The sequence below is a fragment of the Coregonus clupeaformis genome, chromosome 1 (genome assembly GCF_020615455.1).
Source record: "Coregonus clupeaformis isolate EN_2021a chromosome 1, ASM2061545v1, whole genome shotgun sequence".
In the NCBI taxonomy this organism is placed as follows: domain Eukaryota; kingdom Metazoa; phylum Chordata; class Actinopteri; order Salmoniformes; family Salmonidae; genus Coregonus; species Coregonus clupeaformis.
In genome coordinates, this window is record NC_059192.1 from 54,796,232 (window position 1) to 54,814,600 (window position 18,369).

The window sequence follows — 18,369 nt, forward strand, 5'->3', positions numbered from 1 at the left end:
ATCACATGTGATAAGTTGTGATAATATATAATTCATGTCGTTTTTCCGTAAGAGTAAGGGCCCCCTAGAGGTCCTTGCGGGCCAAACCAAACGTCGGGCCCCAGTTTGGTCGGCCCAGCTATACAGCCAAAACATAAGTGCTTTCCTCCTGCCACACCTGAAAAAATCATCAACTGTTTTCAAACCCGATTGCTATGTCAGTAAATAATGTATTAAGATATGAATGGGAGCCACTCCAGATCACTAATTTGGCAAATGGATGTAAAACAGCACCAACACGAGCAGATCTACATCTGGGATGCTCTGTTTTAATCAGCTGTCTGCTTGAAATGATCATATGTGGTCCTGCAGTTATGGATTTTAGCTTTCTGTGGTTCTGAAGTGTTGGGAGAGGTTAGCTGCACATTGTTGCTGCCTCCGTCTCCTTTGAAGTATTACTAGCTGGTTCTTCTGTTGTCTTTTGTATGTTTCTCCTAGCACAATGGGTTGTATTATGGAGGATGACCCAGATACAGTGCCTTGCAAAAGTATTCATTCCCCTTGGCGTTTTTCCTATTTTGTTGCATTACAACCTGTAATTTAAATGGATTTTTATTTGTATTTCATGTAAGGAACATCCACAAAATAGTCCAAATTGGTGAAGTGAAATGAAAAAAATCTGAAACAATAAATAACGGAAAAGTGGTGCGTGCATATGTATTCACCCCTGTTGCTATGAAGCCCCTAAATAAGATATGGTGCAACCAATTACCTTCAGAAGTCAAATAATTAGTTAAATAAAGTCCACCTGTGTGCAATCTAAGTGTCACATGATCTGTCACATGATCTCAGTATATATACACCTGTTCTGAAAGGCCCCAGAGTCTGCAACACCACTAAGCAAGGAGCAACACCAAGCAAGAGGCACCATGAAGACCAAGGAGCTCTCCAAACAGGGCAGGGACAAAGTTGTGGAGAAGTACAGATCAGGGTTGGGTTATAAAAAAATATCAGAAACTTTAAACATCCCACAGAGCACCATTAAATCCATTATTTAAAAATGGAAAGAATATGGCACCACAACAAACCTGCCAAGAGAGGACCGCCCACCAAAACTCACGGACCAGGCAAGGAGGGCAGTAATCAGAGAGGCAACAAAGAGACCAAAGATAACCCTGAAGGAGCTGCAAAGCTCCACAGCGGAGATTGGAGTATCTGTCCATAGGACCACTTTAAGCCGTACACTCCACAGAGCTGGGCTTTACAGAAGAGTGGCCAGAAAAAAAGCCATTGCTTAAAGAAAAAAATAAGCAAACAAGTTTGGTGTTCGCCAAAAGGCATGTGGGAGACTCCCCAAACATATGGAAGAAGGTACTCGGGTCAGATGAGACTAAAATGTAGCTCTTGGCCATCAAGGAGAACGCTATGTCTGGCGCAAACCCAACACCTCTCATCAACCCGAGAACACATTTTTACATTTACATTTTTGTCATTTAGCAGACGCTCTTATCCAGAGCGACTTACAGTTAGTGAGTGCATACATTATTTATTTTATTCCCCGTGGGAATCGAACCCACAACCCTGGCTTTGCAAACACCATGCTCTACCAACTGAGCTACATCCCTGCCGGCCATTCCCTCCCCTACCCTGGACGACGCTGGGCCAATTGTGCGCCGCCACAGTGAAGTATGGTGGTGGCAGCATCATGCTGTGGGAAATGTTTTTCATTGGCAGGGACTGGGAAACTGGTCAGAATTGAAGGAATGATGGATGGTGCTAAATAGAGGGAAATTCTTGAAGGAAACCTGTTTGTCTTCCAGAGATTTGAGACTGGGACGGAGGTTCACCGTCCAGCAGGACAATGACCCTAAGCATACTGCTAAAGCAACACTAAAGTGGTTTAAGGGGAAACATTTAAATGTCTTGGAATGGCCTAAAAGCCCAGACCTCAATCCAATTGAGAATCTGTGGTATTACTTAAAGATTGCTGTACACCAGCGGAACCCATCCAACTTGAAGGAGCTAAACCAGTTTTGCCTTGAAGAATGGGCAAAAATCCCAGTGGCTAGATGTGTCAAGCTTATAGAGTTGCAGCTGTAATTGCTGCAAAAGGTGGCTCTACAAAGTATTGACTTGGGGGGGGGGGGGGTTGAATAGTTATGCACGCTCAAGTTCTGTTTTTTTGTCTTATTTCTTGTTTGTTTGACAATAAAAAAGATTTCGCATCTTCAAAGTGGTAGGCATGTTGTGTAAATCAAATGATACAACCCCCCAAAAAATCAATTTTAATTCCAGGTTGTGAGGCAACAAAATAGGAAAAATGCCAAAGGGGGTGAATACTTTCGCAAGCCACTGTAGAATGCCCTTCGATTACTTTTAAAACTATTTTCTATAGCTGTCCTTTTTGCCACTCATGTTATGGAAGACCACATTAGATGTTTTTACAGTTCCTAGTCAATAATCGGAATTAGAAAACCAATACCCAGGTAGGTGTAATTTCAACAGACATAAGGAGTCATCATGATATTCCAGGATTGCTGGAGAATGTTTTTTATTTTTAAGTGGCCTGTTAACTGAAGTAGAGTATTGATTAGGAGTTTCTGGATTAGATGTTTTTCCATCTCTCTAATAGAAATGTTGGGGGTTGGCTAATGTGATTCTATATCTGGTTAAGGGCAACTGTGATGCGTGTGATAGAAGGAGTCAGGTGCAGGAGAGTAATACGCATCCAAAGAGTTTATTCCGTCGATAAACAGTTGCGCAAGCATGCGACAACAAAACTCAGGCACAGGAGAAATATCTACCCTGGCAACAACAAGGTAAGGGTAGCTCAACCGAGCTACACACAGCTCACTACAAACAATCACCCACACAGTCAAGGAAGCAGAGGGAACACTTATACAATGACTAATTGGGAATAAGGACCAGGTGTGTGTGATTAATTAGACAAGACAAGTGGAGTGATGATAAATGGATCGGCAGCAGCTAGTAAGCCGGTGACGACGAACACCGAAACCTGCCCGAACAAGGAAGAGAGGCAGCCTCGGCGGAAGTCGTGACAGCAACTTTTCCCTCAAGTAAACTAAAGGTCTGTGACATGTCTGCTTGTGTCTTCATTTTGACATTATCCCTCTTCCCTGTCCTTTCATGTCATGGCATTTGTTCCACTAGGTGAATATGAACTTTCAATTATAATCCCTTGGACTACATTTCTGACCAAGAATGTAAAAGCTACTCTTTCTTTGTACTTTATACCATCTTTGATGTCACAAGCCATTTAAAAGAAATCCACTACCTTGTTGAGACACAGTAACATGTTGGTAGGGAATGAACCCATCTAAATGTGCTGTATCTTGGTGCTCTGAAATGAGATGATTTAGAGAGAAAGAAAGGGAGGGAGCGAGAGATAGAGAAAGAAAGAGGTAGTACAGCAAATCCCTTTGAAATTATGCCTGGGTTGGTGGCATTTCTAGCAGGCGGGCAGGAACAGGGAGCAGGCAGAGAGCGGGTGGAGAGCGGAGTGGGTGGCGGGGCGCGATCTCCATCTGATGATGTGAGTGGGCGATATGACACGCTGGGTCGAGGGCTGTCTCGAGGGAAACACCAGTGCCAGAGTCATGTAATGGAAGGAACCGCTGATGGATTGATGAAGGAATATGGAGGGAGGGAGGGAAGAAGGAAGATGGAGGGAGATAGGAGAAATGAAGGAAGATGGCTGGTTCTTTTACGTGTGGCAACATAAAATGGCTATACAGCACACGAGTCTATTTTCCATCTATGTTGTTGGACAGTTTGCTGTAGCTAAAGGAAAAGGTATACAGTATACAAAACATACAATGCATCTGAGTCTGGAAAACTTTTTTTCTGTAACATAGGATTGCTATGGGTCCATACTGAGTGCTATATCTGTCGCAGGTACTTAGGCAGTGAAAGAATACATATGTTTTTATGGGCTTAGTTCCTTTTAAAGCCAACAATATGTGCCCTCTAGCCTTGTGAAGAGCAGGCTTAACGGCTGATCCCTTATCTATGGTGGTAAAACACATCGGACAATGCCTAGTCCGCTCACTCTCCACCATGTGTGTTTGCACATTTAAGCACTGGGGGGACTTTCTTTCATTTTACATTTTTGTCATTTAGCAGACGCTCTTATCCAGAGCGACTTACAGTTAGTGAGTGCATATATTATTATTTTATTTTTCATACTGGCCCCCCGTGGGAATCGAACCCACAACCCTGGCGTTGCAAACGCCATGCTCTACCAACTGAGCTACATCCCTGCCGGCCATTCCCTCCCCTACCCTGGACGACGCTGGGCCAATTGTGCGCCGCCCCATGGGTCTCCCGGTCGCGGCCGGCTACGACAGAGCTCTTTCATTCCATATCTGAATCTTTTCAACCAGCATGCTGTTGAAAACACATACTGACAATATTATTAACTTAATATCATAGTAATAAGTAACCTAGAAGTGGTTGAATCACTATTTGGCAATATTTTGCCACTAGCTGCAAGTTGTTATATTTTAAGTCAAGTCTTTAAAGGGAATTGAAAGATTTTGAATTCATTAGTAGCGTTGTGATTAAAATTTACCCTGAGATTATACAAAATCATGTTAATTCCATCTCCGGATAAGCTGTTAGCAGTAGAGAGATTCATTTTTAGAGCTCATCTTAAGACAGCACTTTGGACTGTACCAGTCATTCTGAGCAAGAAGTTCTAAACCTTCCAACTAAATTACAGTGTCCTTGAGCAGCTGGTGACAAGTAGAGCAAGGTCCTTTTCTCTCCCTAATAACTTCCAGATAGAGAGCCCTACTCCAGTCTGGAAATGAGGCTGTAGCCCCGGCTGTAGAGAGAATAAAGCTAAATTACTATACAGGCACTTGATTTGGCTCTGATCGCTGCCTGATCTTTTATTGCTATACCTTTACCTTAATTGAACTTCCTCAGTGTCGCTGTCAGGGGCGACATGTATGCGGTGAGTGAAGTCAAGCGCAGGACACAGAGATACTAGCAGACGTACTTTACTAATAGTAAAGAACATACAAAACAAAACCTCCTAACAGGGAGGAAAACAAATACACGTATACGACAAAACAGCAATGCCGATACAGCCTAGACACAAAACAATAACACACAATACCAAACGAGAGACATGGGTAAATATAGGGACTACAATCAAAACATAATAGACAACAGGTGTAACCACTCAAGACAGAACTAGACAAACACCGAAACATCGATCGGCAGTAGCTAGTACTCCGGGGACGACGAACGCCGAAGCCTGCCCGAGCAAGAAGGAGGAGCAGCCTCGGCAGAATCCGTGACAGTACCCCCCTTGACGCGCGGCCCCAGCCGTGCGCCGACCCCGGCCTCGGGGACGGCCAGGAGGACGCGGAGCAGGGCGAGTCGGATGACTCCGGTGGAACTCCGTCAACAGGGAGGGATCTAGGATGTCCCTCCTAGGGACCCAGCACCGTTCCTCCGGACCATACCCCTCCCACTCCACGAGATACTGCAGACCCCCCATCCGACGTCTCGAATCCACGATGGAACGGACTGAGTACGCCGGAGCCCCTTCGATGTCTAGTGGGGGCGGAGGAGCCTCTTGTATCTCATTCTCCTGGAGTGGACCAGCTATCACCAGCCTGAGGAGAGACACATGGAACGAGGGGTTAATGCGGTAATTTATGGGCAGTTGTAACCTATAACATACCTCGTTCAATCTCCTCAGGACTTTAAATGGCCCCAAAAACCGCCGACCCAGCTTCCGGCAGGTTAGGCGAAGGGGCAGGTTTCGAGTCGAGAGCCAGACCCGATCTCCAGGTGCATAAACTGGACCCTCACTGCGGTGGCGATCGGCGCTCGCCTTATGCCTACTGATAGCCCGCTGCAGATGGACATGCGCAGCGTTCCATGTCTCCTCCGAGCGCCGAAACCACTCATCCACCGCAGGAGCCTCGATCTGGCTCTGATGCCAGGGTGCCAGGACCGGCTGATACCCCAACACACACTGAAAAGGAGTAAGATTAGTGGAGGAGTGGCGAAGTGAGTTTTGGGCTATCTCTGCCCAGGGGATATACCCCGACAAACTCCCCCTGCCGGTCCTGGCAATAGGACCTCAGAAACCTACCCACATCCTGGTTTACTCTCTCCACCTGCCCATTACTCTCAGGGTGAAAACCCGAGGTAAGGCTAATCGAGACACCTATCAGACACTATATCCTCAGGCACCCCGTAGTGCCGGAAGACGTGGGTAAACAAGGCGTCGGCCGTTTGTAGGGGTGTAGGGAGACCTGGCATTGGAATGAGACGGCAGGCCTTAGAAAACCGATCCACAACAACCAAGATCGTGGTATTCCCCTGGGAGGGGGAAGGTCCGTGACAAAATCCACCGATAGGTGAGACCACGGCCGTTGTGGAACGGGTAGAATTTGTAACTTCCCTCTGGGCAGGTGTCTAGGCACCTTACACTGAGCGCACACCGAACAGGAAGAAATGTAAACACTCACGTCCTTAGCCAAGGTGGGCCACCAGTACTTCCCGCTAAGGCAGTGCACCGTTCGATCAATACCCGGATGACCAGAGGAGGGAGACGTGTGAGCCCAATATATCAATCGATCACGGACCTCGAGCGGCACGTACTTTCGCCCCTCTGGACACTCAGGAGGAGTAGGGTCTGTACGTAACGCCTGCTCGATCTCCGCATCGACCTCCCACACCACCGGTTCCACTAGACAAGACTCTGGAAGTATGGGAGTGGGCTCAATGGACCTCTCCTCTGTGTCATATCGCCGGGACAGGGCGTCTGCCTTCACGTTCTGTGACCCTGGTATATACGTGAGCTTAAATACAAACCGGGCAAGAAACATGGCCCACCTAGCCTGACGAGGGTTCAGTCTCCTCGCTGCCCGGATGTACTCCAGGTTACGATGGTCAGTCAGAATGCGGAAAGGGTGTTTAGCCCCCTCAAACCAATGCCTCCACACCTTCAGGGCTTGAACCACCGCTAGCAGCTCCCTGTCCAAAACCCCGGATAAACCTCCGGTAGTAATTGGCAAAACCCAAAAACCGCTGCACCTCCTTAACCGTGGTGGGAGTCTGCCAATTATGCACGGCTGAAACGTGGTCAATCTCCATCTCCACCCCTGACGCGGACAACCAATGTCCCAGGAAGGAGATGGACTCCTGGAAAAACAGGCATTTCTCCGCCTTCACATACAAGTCATGCTCCAACAGTCTACCCAACACCCGACGCACCAGGGACACATGCTCGGCTCGTGTAGCGGAGTATATTAGAATGTCATCAATATACACCACTACACCCTGTCCATGCAAATCCCGGAAAATCTCGTCCACAAATGATTGGAAGACTGAAGGAGCATTCATTAAACCGTATGGCATGACGAGATACTCATAGTGACCCGAGGTGGTACTAAATACTGTTTTCCATTCATCTCCCTCCCTAATGCGCACCAGGTTGTAAGCGCTCCTGAGATCCAATTTTGTAAAGAATCACGCCCCGTGTAATGACTCCGTCATACTCGCAATCAGAGGGAGAGGATAGCTGTATTTAATGGTAATCTGATTGAGACCACGGTAATCAATACACGGGCGCAAACCCCCATCCTTCTTCTTCACAAAAAAGAAACTCGAGGACGCAGGAGAAGTGGATGGCCTTATGTATCCCTGTCCCAGAGATTCAGTGACGTATGTCTCCATAGCTGCCGTCTCCTCCTGAGACAGAGGATACACATGACTACGAGGAAGTGCAGCGCCTGCCTGGATGTCTATCGCACAATCCCCCTGTCTATTAGGTGGTAATTGAGTCGCCCTCTTCTTACTGAAGACGAGTGCCAAATCTGTATACTCAGGAGGAATGTGCATTGCGGGCATTTGGTTCGGACTTTCCACCGTCGTTGCCCCTACGGAAACACCTATACACCGCCCGACACACTGATCATTCCCTGAGAGCCCTCTGTTGCCATGAAATGTTGGGGTCATGAGATATTAACCACGGAAGCCCCAACACCACGGGAAACGCAGGAGAGTCAATCAAATACAACTGTATAATCTCCTCATGACCCCCCTGCGTCTTCATCTTAAGTGGCGCTGTGACCTCCCTAATCAATCCCGACCCAAAAAGGCGGCTGTCTAGGGCATGGATGGGGAAGGGCACATCAACTGGTATAAGGGGAATCCCTAACTTATACGAGAAACAGCGATCGATAAAATTCCCAGCTGCGCCTGAATCGACTAGCGCCTTATGCTGGGAGTGAGAAGAAACCTCGGGAAACACAACTTTAATACACATGTGTACAACAGAGAGCTCTGGGTGAGTTGGGTGCTTACTCACCTGGAATGACTCATCAGTGCGTGCCCTGCTGCCTCGATCCCTAGGAGACCCTCCCCAGCACCGAACCGCAGTGTGTCCTCTGCGGCCACAGTTGGTGCAGGGGACGGCCTCTCTCCTGGTCTCTCTCCTCTTCTCTCTAGCACCAGCACCCCCGAGCTCCATAGGGCTCGGCTCAGAGGTGCTGGGGGATGGAATGGACGGCCCCAACTCCGGACGTCCGCTGGTAGCCAACAGGGTATCCAGACGAATCAACATGTCCACCAGCTGATCAAAACTTAGGTTGGTGTCCTTGCAGGCCAACTCTCGGCGAACGTCCTCCCTTAGGCTGCACCTGTAGTGGTCGATGAGGGCCCTCTCATTCCATCCCGCATTGGCAGCCAGAGTCCGGAAATCCAGTGCGAAATCCTGCGCGCTCCTCCTCCCCTGTCTGAGGTGGAACAGACGCTCACCCGCCGCTTTCCCCTCTGGGGGATGATCGAAAACCGCCCTGAAGCATAGCTGACTGTAGCGGCGTCTATTCCCCTCCACTCGGCGTTGGCCCACTCCAGTGCCTTTTGACAGACAGGAGATGAGGGTGGAAACGCTCTCGTATCCCGAGGGCGCCGGGTGGATGGTTGCCAGGTAGAGTTCTACTTGGAGCAGGAAACCCTGACACCCGGCCGCGGTGCCATCATAAGCCCTCGGGAGCGAGGGCCGAATCCCACTGGACTCCGGAGATGGAACGATGGGTATGGCTGATGGTGGTGGTATCGTTGGAGGAGGTGTGGGCAAACCTCCTCTCTCCCATCGCCTCAAGGTGTCCATCACCCCTTGCATGGCGGTGCCCAGGTCCTGGATCATGGCTACTTGGTGGATTATGCGCTCCTCCAGTGATCCCGTTGGCACCGCCGATCCTGCTGACTCCATGATGGTGTGTTATTCTGTCAGGGGCGACGTGTATGCGGTGAGTGAAGTCAAGCGCAGGACACAGAGATACTAGCAGACGTACTTTACTAATAGTAAAGAACATACAAAACAAAACCTCCTAACAGGGAGGAAAACAAATACACGTATACGACAAAACAGCAATGCCGATACAGCCTAGACACAAAACAATAACACACAATACCAAACGAGAGACATGGGTAAATATAGGGACTACAATCAAAACATAATAGACAACAGGTGTAACCACTCAAGACAGAACAAAACAAACACCGAAACATCAATCAGCAGTAGCTAGTACTCCGGGGACGACGAACGCCGAAGCCTTCCCGAGCAAGGAGGAGGAGCAGCCTCGGCAGAATACGTGACAGTCGCTGAGAAGGGCAGATGATTCAAGGCTTTGATCCGTGAGATGAGGTCCAAAAAAATATTAAGCCAGGTCACAAGTTCATGTAGCAATATTGGTTATATTTTCAGACTTCCTTCATTTTATTGACTTTAACTTTTCTGATGATGATGTTGTGCATCTTGCTGTACAGTAAAGCATGTGGATTTTGATACATTTGCCGATGTGGAGATACCTCTGCTTTTTATGTTTGACTGTTCAATTATTTCCTGATGAGATTTTTGGACTAAATGCTAAATAGGCTTAAGTTACATTGCCTTCAGCAAAACACACTGCCCCCTCACTAGATCATTAATGTATACCTTTCATGTTGAACACTGTTTGTGTCCACAGTCAGTTTATCTTGATTAGATCAGACTTTATAACCCAGATATGAACAAACCTCTCCTTCAGAAACACCATTGTAAATCTTTATGAAATCATGAAAAAAACACCCTATGATGTTGATCCTAATTTTGCAAAAGCCTCCATGTTGCAGCCTTGAATAAGCCCTTTAGTCAAAATCATAGCACAGATTTCTCTTTGATCCACCCCAAAGTGTATTTGATGATGGGAACAAACACAAGTACTTTGTCCGGCTAATTGGGGTGTTATTTTGTTTGCTAGGACACCATCTGAAACAGTCTCTATGTGTGTGTGTGTGTGTGTGTGTGTGTGTGTGTGTGTGTTGTGGTACTGTTGGGACCCACGGCCCCAGCTGTAGGCCCTGTATGATAGAATTACCCTGTTGATTTATGTGACGTCCTCCTCCCTCCCTACACCAGAGACACAGCTGGACGTGGGAGGGCATTAGGGATGTACTTTTAAACCCACGTACAGTTCCAACGTACCAATACGCTTTGATTTAAAATATACAATGTTATGCCAATTAAATAACATTCCCTTTGAATGTGTTCAGTTCTATCAAATTATCATAAATTCTCTCCAATATACACTGTCTACAGTTATGCAAATTTCTTTATAGGTAAAATGTTTATGAGTGGGTTTTATTGTATAGTTACAATATACATCTGAAATACATTCTTATTATACATTCTGACTGTATTGATTCAGATTACTCTCAATATAAAGGGTTTCTGGTGTGATATTTGCATTTCTTTCCTCAGGTAAAGAATGTGTTGGACCAAGAGGGCTTCGGCCGACAGAAGCGAGGCTACAGAAGCATTAATGAAATTCATTTCAAAATGACCGACCCCCTATTCAGCAAACAGTGGTATCTGGTGAGTGGTTATCATTCATCCTAACATGCTCATATTTCCTGACCTTTTATATCAGCCTCCATTATGCTGTTTTAGCCACTGATCACTGATCCCAGACATATTCACTGCTTCTCCTCCTATGGAGATTATGCATTTTCATTAGGCCAGTCAATATTGCCCATGCCATCTCATCTCCCCGTTCATGTCAGCCCCCTCCCCCAATGTTTACCCTAAACTGACAAGTATGACTTTCTTCCGGGGCCAATATGCCTTCCTTTATTCCACTTGTCAGATTAAACGCTCCCCAGTAGGTTCCCAGCAAAGTGCCATATCCGTGACATTTACTTTTCCCCCTCCCTCCCTCCCATCCTAGACATCTCATCTCTTCCTCCCCCTTCCTTCCCCTTATCTTCCTCCATGTTGAGTAATTCTCTAATGACCGCTCGGCTGGGTGTCCTGCGTCATGGCCTGTCTCCATATTGTTTGTGTGACTGATTAGATCAACACTGGCCAGGCTGATGGGACCCCCGGACTCGACCTCAATGTGGCTGAGGCTTGGGGACTGGGCTACACCGGGAGAGGCATCACCATAGCTATTATGGACGATGGTGGGTACCGGTATAGGCCTTACAGTTGAAGTTGAATCACTATCTCAGTAGAGATCATCACTGGGAGTGTAGTTCTGGGCTGGAGCTAAATTCTTTACACCAGGGGTGTCAAATGTATTTTGACTGGGGGCAACATTCGGTCTTCACCAAGGTCCGGACGGTTGCACTGAAAATCGGTTATATTTCCTCACTGTCAAAATTTGAAATTAACAAAAGTCTGCTATCCATGTTTCTTTTGAATTTTTGATTTGCCCTCAATGTTGAGCTTTCTTTTCGGTGATTGTTAGCAAGCTGGACAGAGTGAAGAGACTATAATGTAGAGCAACTATCATTTCTACACAGTTTCGATTTGGTTTTAGTAATAGATTGACGTCGTATTTTTATTTTGTCAAACCACCCATGGGCCACATTGAAACGGCTCGCTGGCCAGGGGCTGTATGTTTGATATCCCTGCTTTACACCCTGTAGCTCTTCAAGACCAGAGTTGGCCAGTACACAGTGTGTCGATTAGAAATAGATTTAAAGGTATTATTCATCCACTTGTTATTGTGGTTAATTATAGTTCATTGTGACAAGGTATCCACACGTGGTTAATTAACTAATTACCTTTTGAATAAATTACATGTACAGCGTACATGTACAGACCAGCTCCCAATTAGAATGTAATAAGCACAACGTAAAATCAAAGTCTCCATTTCCTGTTTGAGATTTTCTTATAAAAGTCAAAATCTCCCATCAAGACCTGTATTATTTTAAAGAAAAACTTATAGCATTACCTCATTAATTTCTGTTGAAATTATATTTCAGGGATCGACTATCTCCACCCAGATCTAGCATCAAACTACGTAAGTACTTGATCATTTCACAATCTTCTCCTCTAATTCCCTGTATTGCTGTTTTGAAATAAAATCACGCCTTGAAGTGCCGGTTTTGGCAGGTCTGTTGTTGAATGCCAGTGGCGGTGCCAGTTGCAGGTGTATTCCAAGTTTTCTGCATGGTTGGCAAGTCTCCTTGTGTCCTTGGAGGACAGGGAGACGGGCAGCCGGCCAGCCAAGCTGTTTAATGTTAATGCGCTTACCACTGTGGCAGGCGGGATGGCAGGCCGATCTGTCACTAGCACAGATAATGCCAGGGTAGCTAGCGCCTCATAATGTGATGCTCCAACTCCAGAATATTGATAATAACACATCAAAGAACTGACAGTGTTACTGCCAAGAAAGCGGGAAAAGAGGAAGGAGTAAAAGTAAGGAACTCCCTCTTTGAAGAGTATCTTAAATAACTCTCACTGCGCACCCACGCTCCCATCCCCCAAAAAATTTAACTTGTCTTTTCCTACTAGCACTGACTTTGCTTATTTTTAATTTAATTTAATTTAACCTTTATTTAACCAGATAAGCCAGTTGAGAACAAGTTCTCATTTACAACTGCGACCTGGCCAAGATAAAGCAAAGCAGTGCGATAAAAACAACAACAACACAGAGTTACATATGAGATAAACAAAAACGTACAGTCAATAACACAACAGAAAATCTATATACAGTGTGTGCAAATGTAGTAAGTTATGGAGGTAAGGCAATAAATAGGCCATAGTGCAATATAATTACAATTTAGTATTAACACTGGAATGATAGATGTGCAGAAGATGATGTGCAAATAGAGATACTGGGGTGCAAATTAGCAAAATAAATAACAATATGGGGATAAGGTAGTTGGGTGGGCTAATTACAGATGGGCTGTGTACAGGTGCAGTGATCGGTAAGCTGCTCTGACAACTGATGCTTAAAGTTAGTGAGGGAGATAAGAGTCTCCAGCTTCAGCGATTTTTGCAGTTTGTTCCAGTCATTGGCAGCAGAGAACTGGAAGGAATGGCGGTGAAAGGAGGTGTTGGCTTTTGGGATGACCAGTGAGATATACCTGCTGGAGCACATACTACGGGTGGGTGTTGCTATGGTGACCAATGAGCTAAGATAAGGCAGGGATTTGCCTAGCAGTGATTTATAGATGACCTGGAGCCAGTGGGTTTGGCGATGATTATGTAGTGAGGGCCAACCAACGAGAGCGTACAGGTCACAATGGTGGGTAGTATATGGGTCTTTGGTGACAAAACGGATGGCACTGTGATAGACTACATCCAATTTGCTGAGTAGAGTGTTGGAGGCTATTTTGTAAATGACATCGCCAAAGTCATTTGAAAGGCCTCCTGTAGCTCAGTTGGTAGAGCATGGCGCTTGCAACGCCAGGGTTGTGGGTTCGATTCCCACGGGGGGGCCAGTATGAAAAATGTATGCACTCAATAACTGTAAGTCGCTCTGGATAAGAGCGTCTGCTAAATGATTTAAATGTAAGTCAAGGATTGGTAGGATAGTCAGTTTTACGAGGGCATGTTTGGCAGCATGAGTGAAGGAGGGCATGGGCAAGTTGCAGCAGAGGTTGCAGAGCTGATTGCCAGGGTAGGGGTAGCAGGTAGAAAGCATGGCCAGCCGTAGCAAAATGCTTGTTAAATTTTTTTATTATTGTAGATTTATCGGTAGTGACAGTGTTTCCTAGCCTAAGTACAGTGGGCAGCTGGGAGGAGGTGCTCTTATTCTCCTTGGACTTTATAGTGTCCCAAAACTTTTTGGAGTTAGTGCTACAGGATGCAAATATCTGTTTGAAAAAGCTAGCCTTTGCTTTCCTAACTGATTGTGTATATTGGTTCCTGACTTCCCTGAAAAGTTGCATATCGCGGGGGCTGTTTGATGCTAATGCAGTACGCCACAGGATGTTTTTGTGCTGGTCAAGGGCAGTCAAGTCTGGGGTGAACCAGGGGCTAAATCTGTTCTTAGTTCAGAATTTTTGAATGGGGCATGCTTATTTAAGATGGAGAGGAACGCACTTTTAAAGGACAACCAGGCATCCTCTACTGATGGAATGAGGTCAATATCCATCCAGGATACCCGGGCCAGGTCAATTAGAAAGGCCTGCTCGCTGAAGTGTTTTAGGGAGTGTTTGACAGTGATGAGGGGTGGTCGTTCGACTGTGGACCCATTACGGACGCAGGCAATGAGGCAGTGATTGCTGAGATCCTGGTTGAAGACAGCGGAGGTGGTCGTCGCAACGGGAAGCCTGTTGAAACCACATCAGACGGTTACGTCGGCAGACCAGTCGGTCATGATGGATCGGCGGGGCTCCGTGTCAACACTTGGAGGTCCCGTCCCGTTGACAGAGAGGTAGATAGCCGGGAGATGGGCCTGGCTCGAGGCTAACTCAAGGCTAACTGGGGCTTGCTTCGGGACAGTGGTGATTAGCCAACAACAACAACAGCCATTTGGTTGCAGCTAACTAGTTGCGATGATCCGGTGTTAAGGTCCAGTGATTCAGTGATTCCAGCAGAAAATCCTATATGCTCTGGCTCAATAGCGCGATATGCAGACTGGCCGATAATTGTCCAGGCTAGAGCTGGCTGATAGGTAGTGCAGGCCACGGACAATGGTGAAGACCGCTAACGGTGGCTAATAGCAAGTAGCTAGATAGCTGGCTAGCTGGCTAGTTTCAGCTGGAGGTTCTAGATAAAAAGTTGTTGTATAAAGAAAAAATTGAATCCGTTCCACATTGGGTGAAGCGGGTTGCAGGAAAGTATATTTAGGATGGAAAGTGAGATTGAGAAATATATACGAAAAAGACAAAAAAACTAAAAACTGGCTATTTACATGAGGACACTACAGAAAACACGACCGGACTGCTACGCCATCTTGGACCAGCTTTAAATACTTTGTTGAGGGAAAATGTAATTGATACGATTGTGATATGTTTTTGTCTCACCTAGCTATCTTAAGATGAATGCACTAATTGCAATTCACAATGGATAAGAGCGTCTGATAAATGACTAAAATGTAAATGTAAAAATGGAACTCTGACTATTAACATTGCAGTACTAGTGAACATCTCCGGACTATGTACTCAATAAGCTCAGTGTTAAATGGCCAACTGATGAAATCCTGAAATGGCTGTTTTGTTTTGACTGATAGTGAGAGCTGTGAATCTTATCGTGCCAGATCGGAGCCAATGACAGATGCGTTTATAGCAGGATGCCCAATGCTGATACAGGGAACCAGTCATGTCTTTTGTAAAACAGCACCATCCAATACTGTGTTCTTTTATGGAGACACAGTAATGAACAACACTGAAAGGCTTTGCTGCATAGATGTAGTGGGACACACACACACACACACACACACACACACACAGCCTTTCCTCCATCCCATTTTCTCTCTCCTTACATTTTGGAAAGATTTAGAGCTTCAGAGATGAGGTGGGAGGGAGAGAGAGGAAGGGAGAGAGTTGATTAAATGTAAACATTTTTATTTCACTCTGAGGATATTGGAAAAAAGGGAGTTATTTCAAGACAGGCAAGGAAACTAGATCTCTTAGAGCCTCATACTGTGTGCAGTTCTACTCAGCTTTTCAGCTTTAAACTGTCAAAAACATTATGGTTCATGCATGATTCCTGTGTGTGTGTGTGTTTATTTCTTGCCTGTGAACAGGGATGAGTCTTAGCCCCAAAATAGCCCACCGTGATTGTGGCAGTCGGGTTGATGCTGGAGGAGCATGCTCTGCTGGGCTAATGGATCATGCTGTGTAAGAATCTAAAACTAACTTAGTGCTACACATGTCCTGTGTGTGTGTGTGTGTGGTGTATTTTTGTGGTGTATTTGTGTGATATATATGCGTGTGTGTTTGTATAGATCTCTGTTTTCTGATCTTTTCATGCTGATCCTCTGCAGCAATAACAATGGGATGATTCCCCCAACCATCAGTGTAACTATAAGGCATTGAATATGCTATTCATCATTCAATTGAGGTTTATATAAATGTGTGTGAGTGTGTGTCTGAGTGTGTGTGTCTGAGTGTGTGTGTGTGTGTGTGTGTGTAAGAGGCTGATAAACTAATTTAGTGCATCTTCACGCTCTTCCAGGGCCGAAGTTGTTGGTTTATTTCTCTACCTATTTCCCCGAAGACTACAAACACTGCAATCAGCCACTATTGATTGGTCTTCATTAGTATGTGCAAGAGCACACGTTTATATATAGATGTGTGTGTGTGTGTGTGTGTTTATGTGTGTGTGTGTAGGGATGCCACATTCTATAACACCTTGAATGAAATGGTTTTCTTGTACTAAATTATTTATCTTAATTTCGCCATTATCTTTGTGACGAAGAGTTGTTAAAGACCCAGTGCAGTCAGAAATGTGATTTACCTGTGTTTTATATATATTTCCACACTATGAGGTTGGAATAATACTGTACAATTTTGAAAATTATGATAATGCCCTTTTAGTGGAAGAGATATTTGAAAAGACCGCCTGAAATTCAGCCTGTTTTGGTGGGATGGAGTTTTGGCCTGCCTGGTGAATTAGTTAATAGACCAATAAGAAAGAGAGTTCCAAATCTCTCTGTCTATAACAGCTATTTTTCCAATTTCCCCTCCCCATTCAAACCACTCCCAGTCCTAGCTCTTCTCTAAGAAGCATATTTTGTTTCTTTTTGACCATTTTTATTGAAAACAATCACGATAAGGTACTTAATTGTTACCCAGAAATGTGATATTGAGATAAAAATGGCTGCATTGGAGCTTTTAGAATTCATGGCCTATTGAACGACAGTTAAATCCAAAACCAGTCAATGTAATTTCATGCCAGGCTCTCGCTCTGGATGGTGATGCACTCAATAAATAGGCAAGATTAGTAACTCTACCACAGTGGCATTGTCGTTACTATAATATGAAAGGTGAATGGAGGGTGTTTTCCAGGCGATGTTGTAAAGCTCGTTCACGAGTGCACAAATATAGTATGGCTCTGATTTATCAATGAAAACGTGTATATGTTGCGTGATAAACACAATAATTTGATGCACACGCAAATTCTAGAATCTCCACGTATGCCAGAATTTAGGGAGAAGGTTGATATATGAGACCCCAGGGAACTTTGACAAGGACATTCCATATTTAAAAGCTTCTGACTGTACAGCTCCTTTGCATTATTATACTTTGTTTGTTCATAATGAGAATATAATAAGTGGTGCTCAGAGAGATGGCCGATACAGAAAAGCAGTAGACTGTAGTGTTTGGCATCTTTTTGTCCCTGAGTCATTCCTATCCTGTTAAATGTCAACGGTATCTCACTAAGGTCTGAGCTGGCTTCTGGCCCTGTGAATGATCTGATGGGTTCAGCTCTATACTCCTAATGAGGACCGCCACACTCTCACCGCCATCTCCCTCATTTCTCTGGTGACGGGGCACACAACTCTGTAAAAACCCCATGAGTCACGAACGCCACCCAGAAAGACAACAAACTACGAATAGAGAAATGAGGGAGAATGGTGATTAGAAAAGACAGGGGATTTTGATTGTGACTGAGCTGAAGGAGAGAGGAAGATGAGAGAGAGAGAGGAGTGGAAAGTTATAAAGAGAGAGAGAAAGAGAGACTGACAAGAGACTTGTTGAAGGTGGCTGGTTGAACGTTTTTTGGTTAGAAGAGTGGAAAAAGAGGACGAGGAACGTGAAAGACAGAGTGGCTTTCAGACAACAAGAGAGTTTGAGGGAGACATCCTTTCAAGATTGTTTCGAAATAGCAATGTCAAAGAGAAGCAAGTGCGATAGAAAAAGAGGGAGAGGTGTAAAAAGAGAAAGAGTTTGAGAGTAAAGAACAGATAGAGATTCCTGTAATGGTTGGTGGATTTATAGATTTACGTGTGTGGGTGTGTGTGTGCATGCCTACGTGAGTGTGTGTGGATAAGAGCGTCTGCTAAATGACTAAAATGTAAATGTAAATGTGTGTGTGATTCTTCTGCAGAGCAGGCATTTGCTGATTACGCAGGCTGGTTTGATGACTCTCCAACAGATGTGTGCATCTAATGCATC

The 18,369-nt window shown here is 45.3% G+C and overlaps 1 protein-coding gene across 1 annotated transcript in view; it reads left to right on the forward strand.

The window, feature by feature from the left end:
• LOC121570819 (neuroendocrine convertase 2-like) overlaps positions 1-18,369 on the forward strand; it is a 112,782-nt gene that overhangs the window by 47,262 nt on the left and 47,151 nt on the right. The window contains exons 3-5 of the mRNA XM_041882208.1: positions 10,772-10,885; positions 11,364-11,472; positions 12,280-12,317. Of these exons, the coding sequence (XP_041738142.1) occupies positions 10,772-10,885; positions 11,364-11,472; positions 12,280-12,317 (261 nt within the window). The remainder of the gene's footprint in view (positions 1-10,771; positions 10,886-11,363; positions 11,473-12,279; positions 12,318-18,369) is intronic.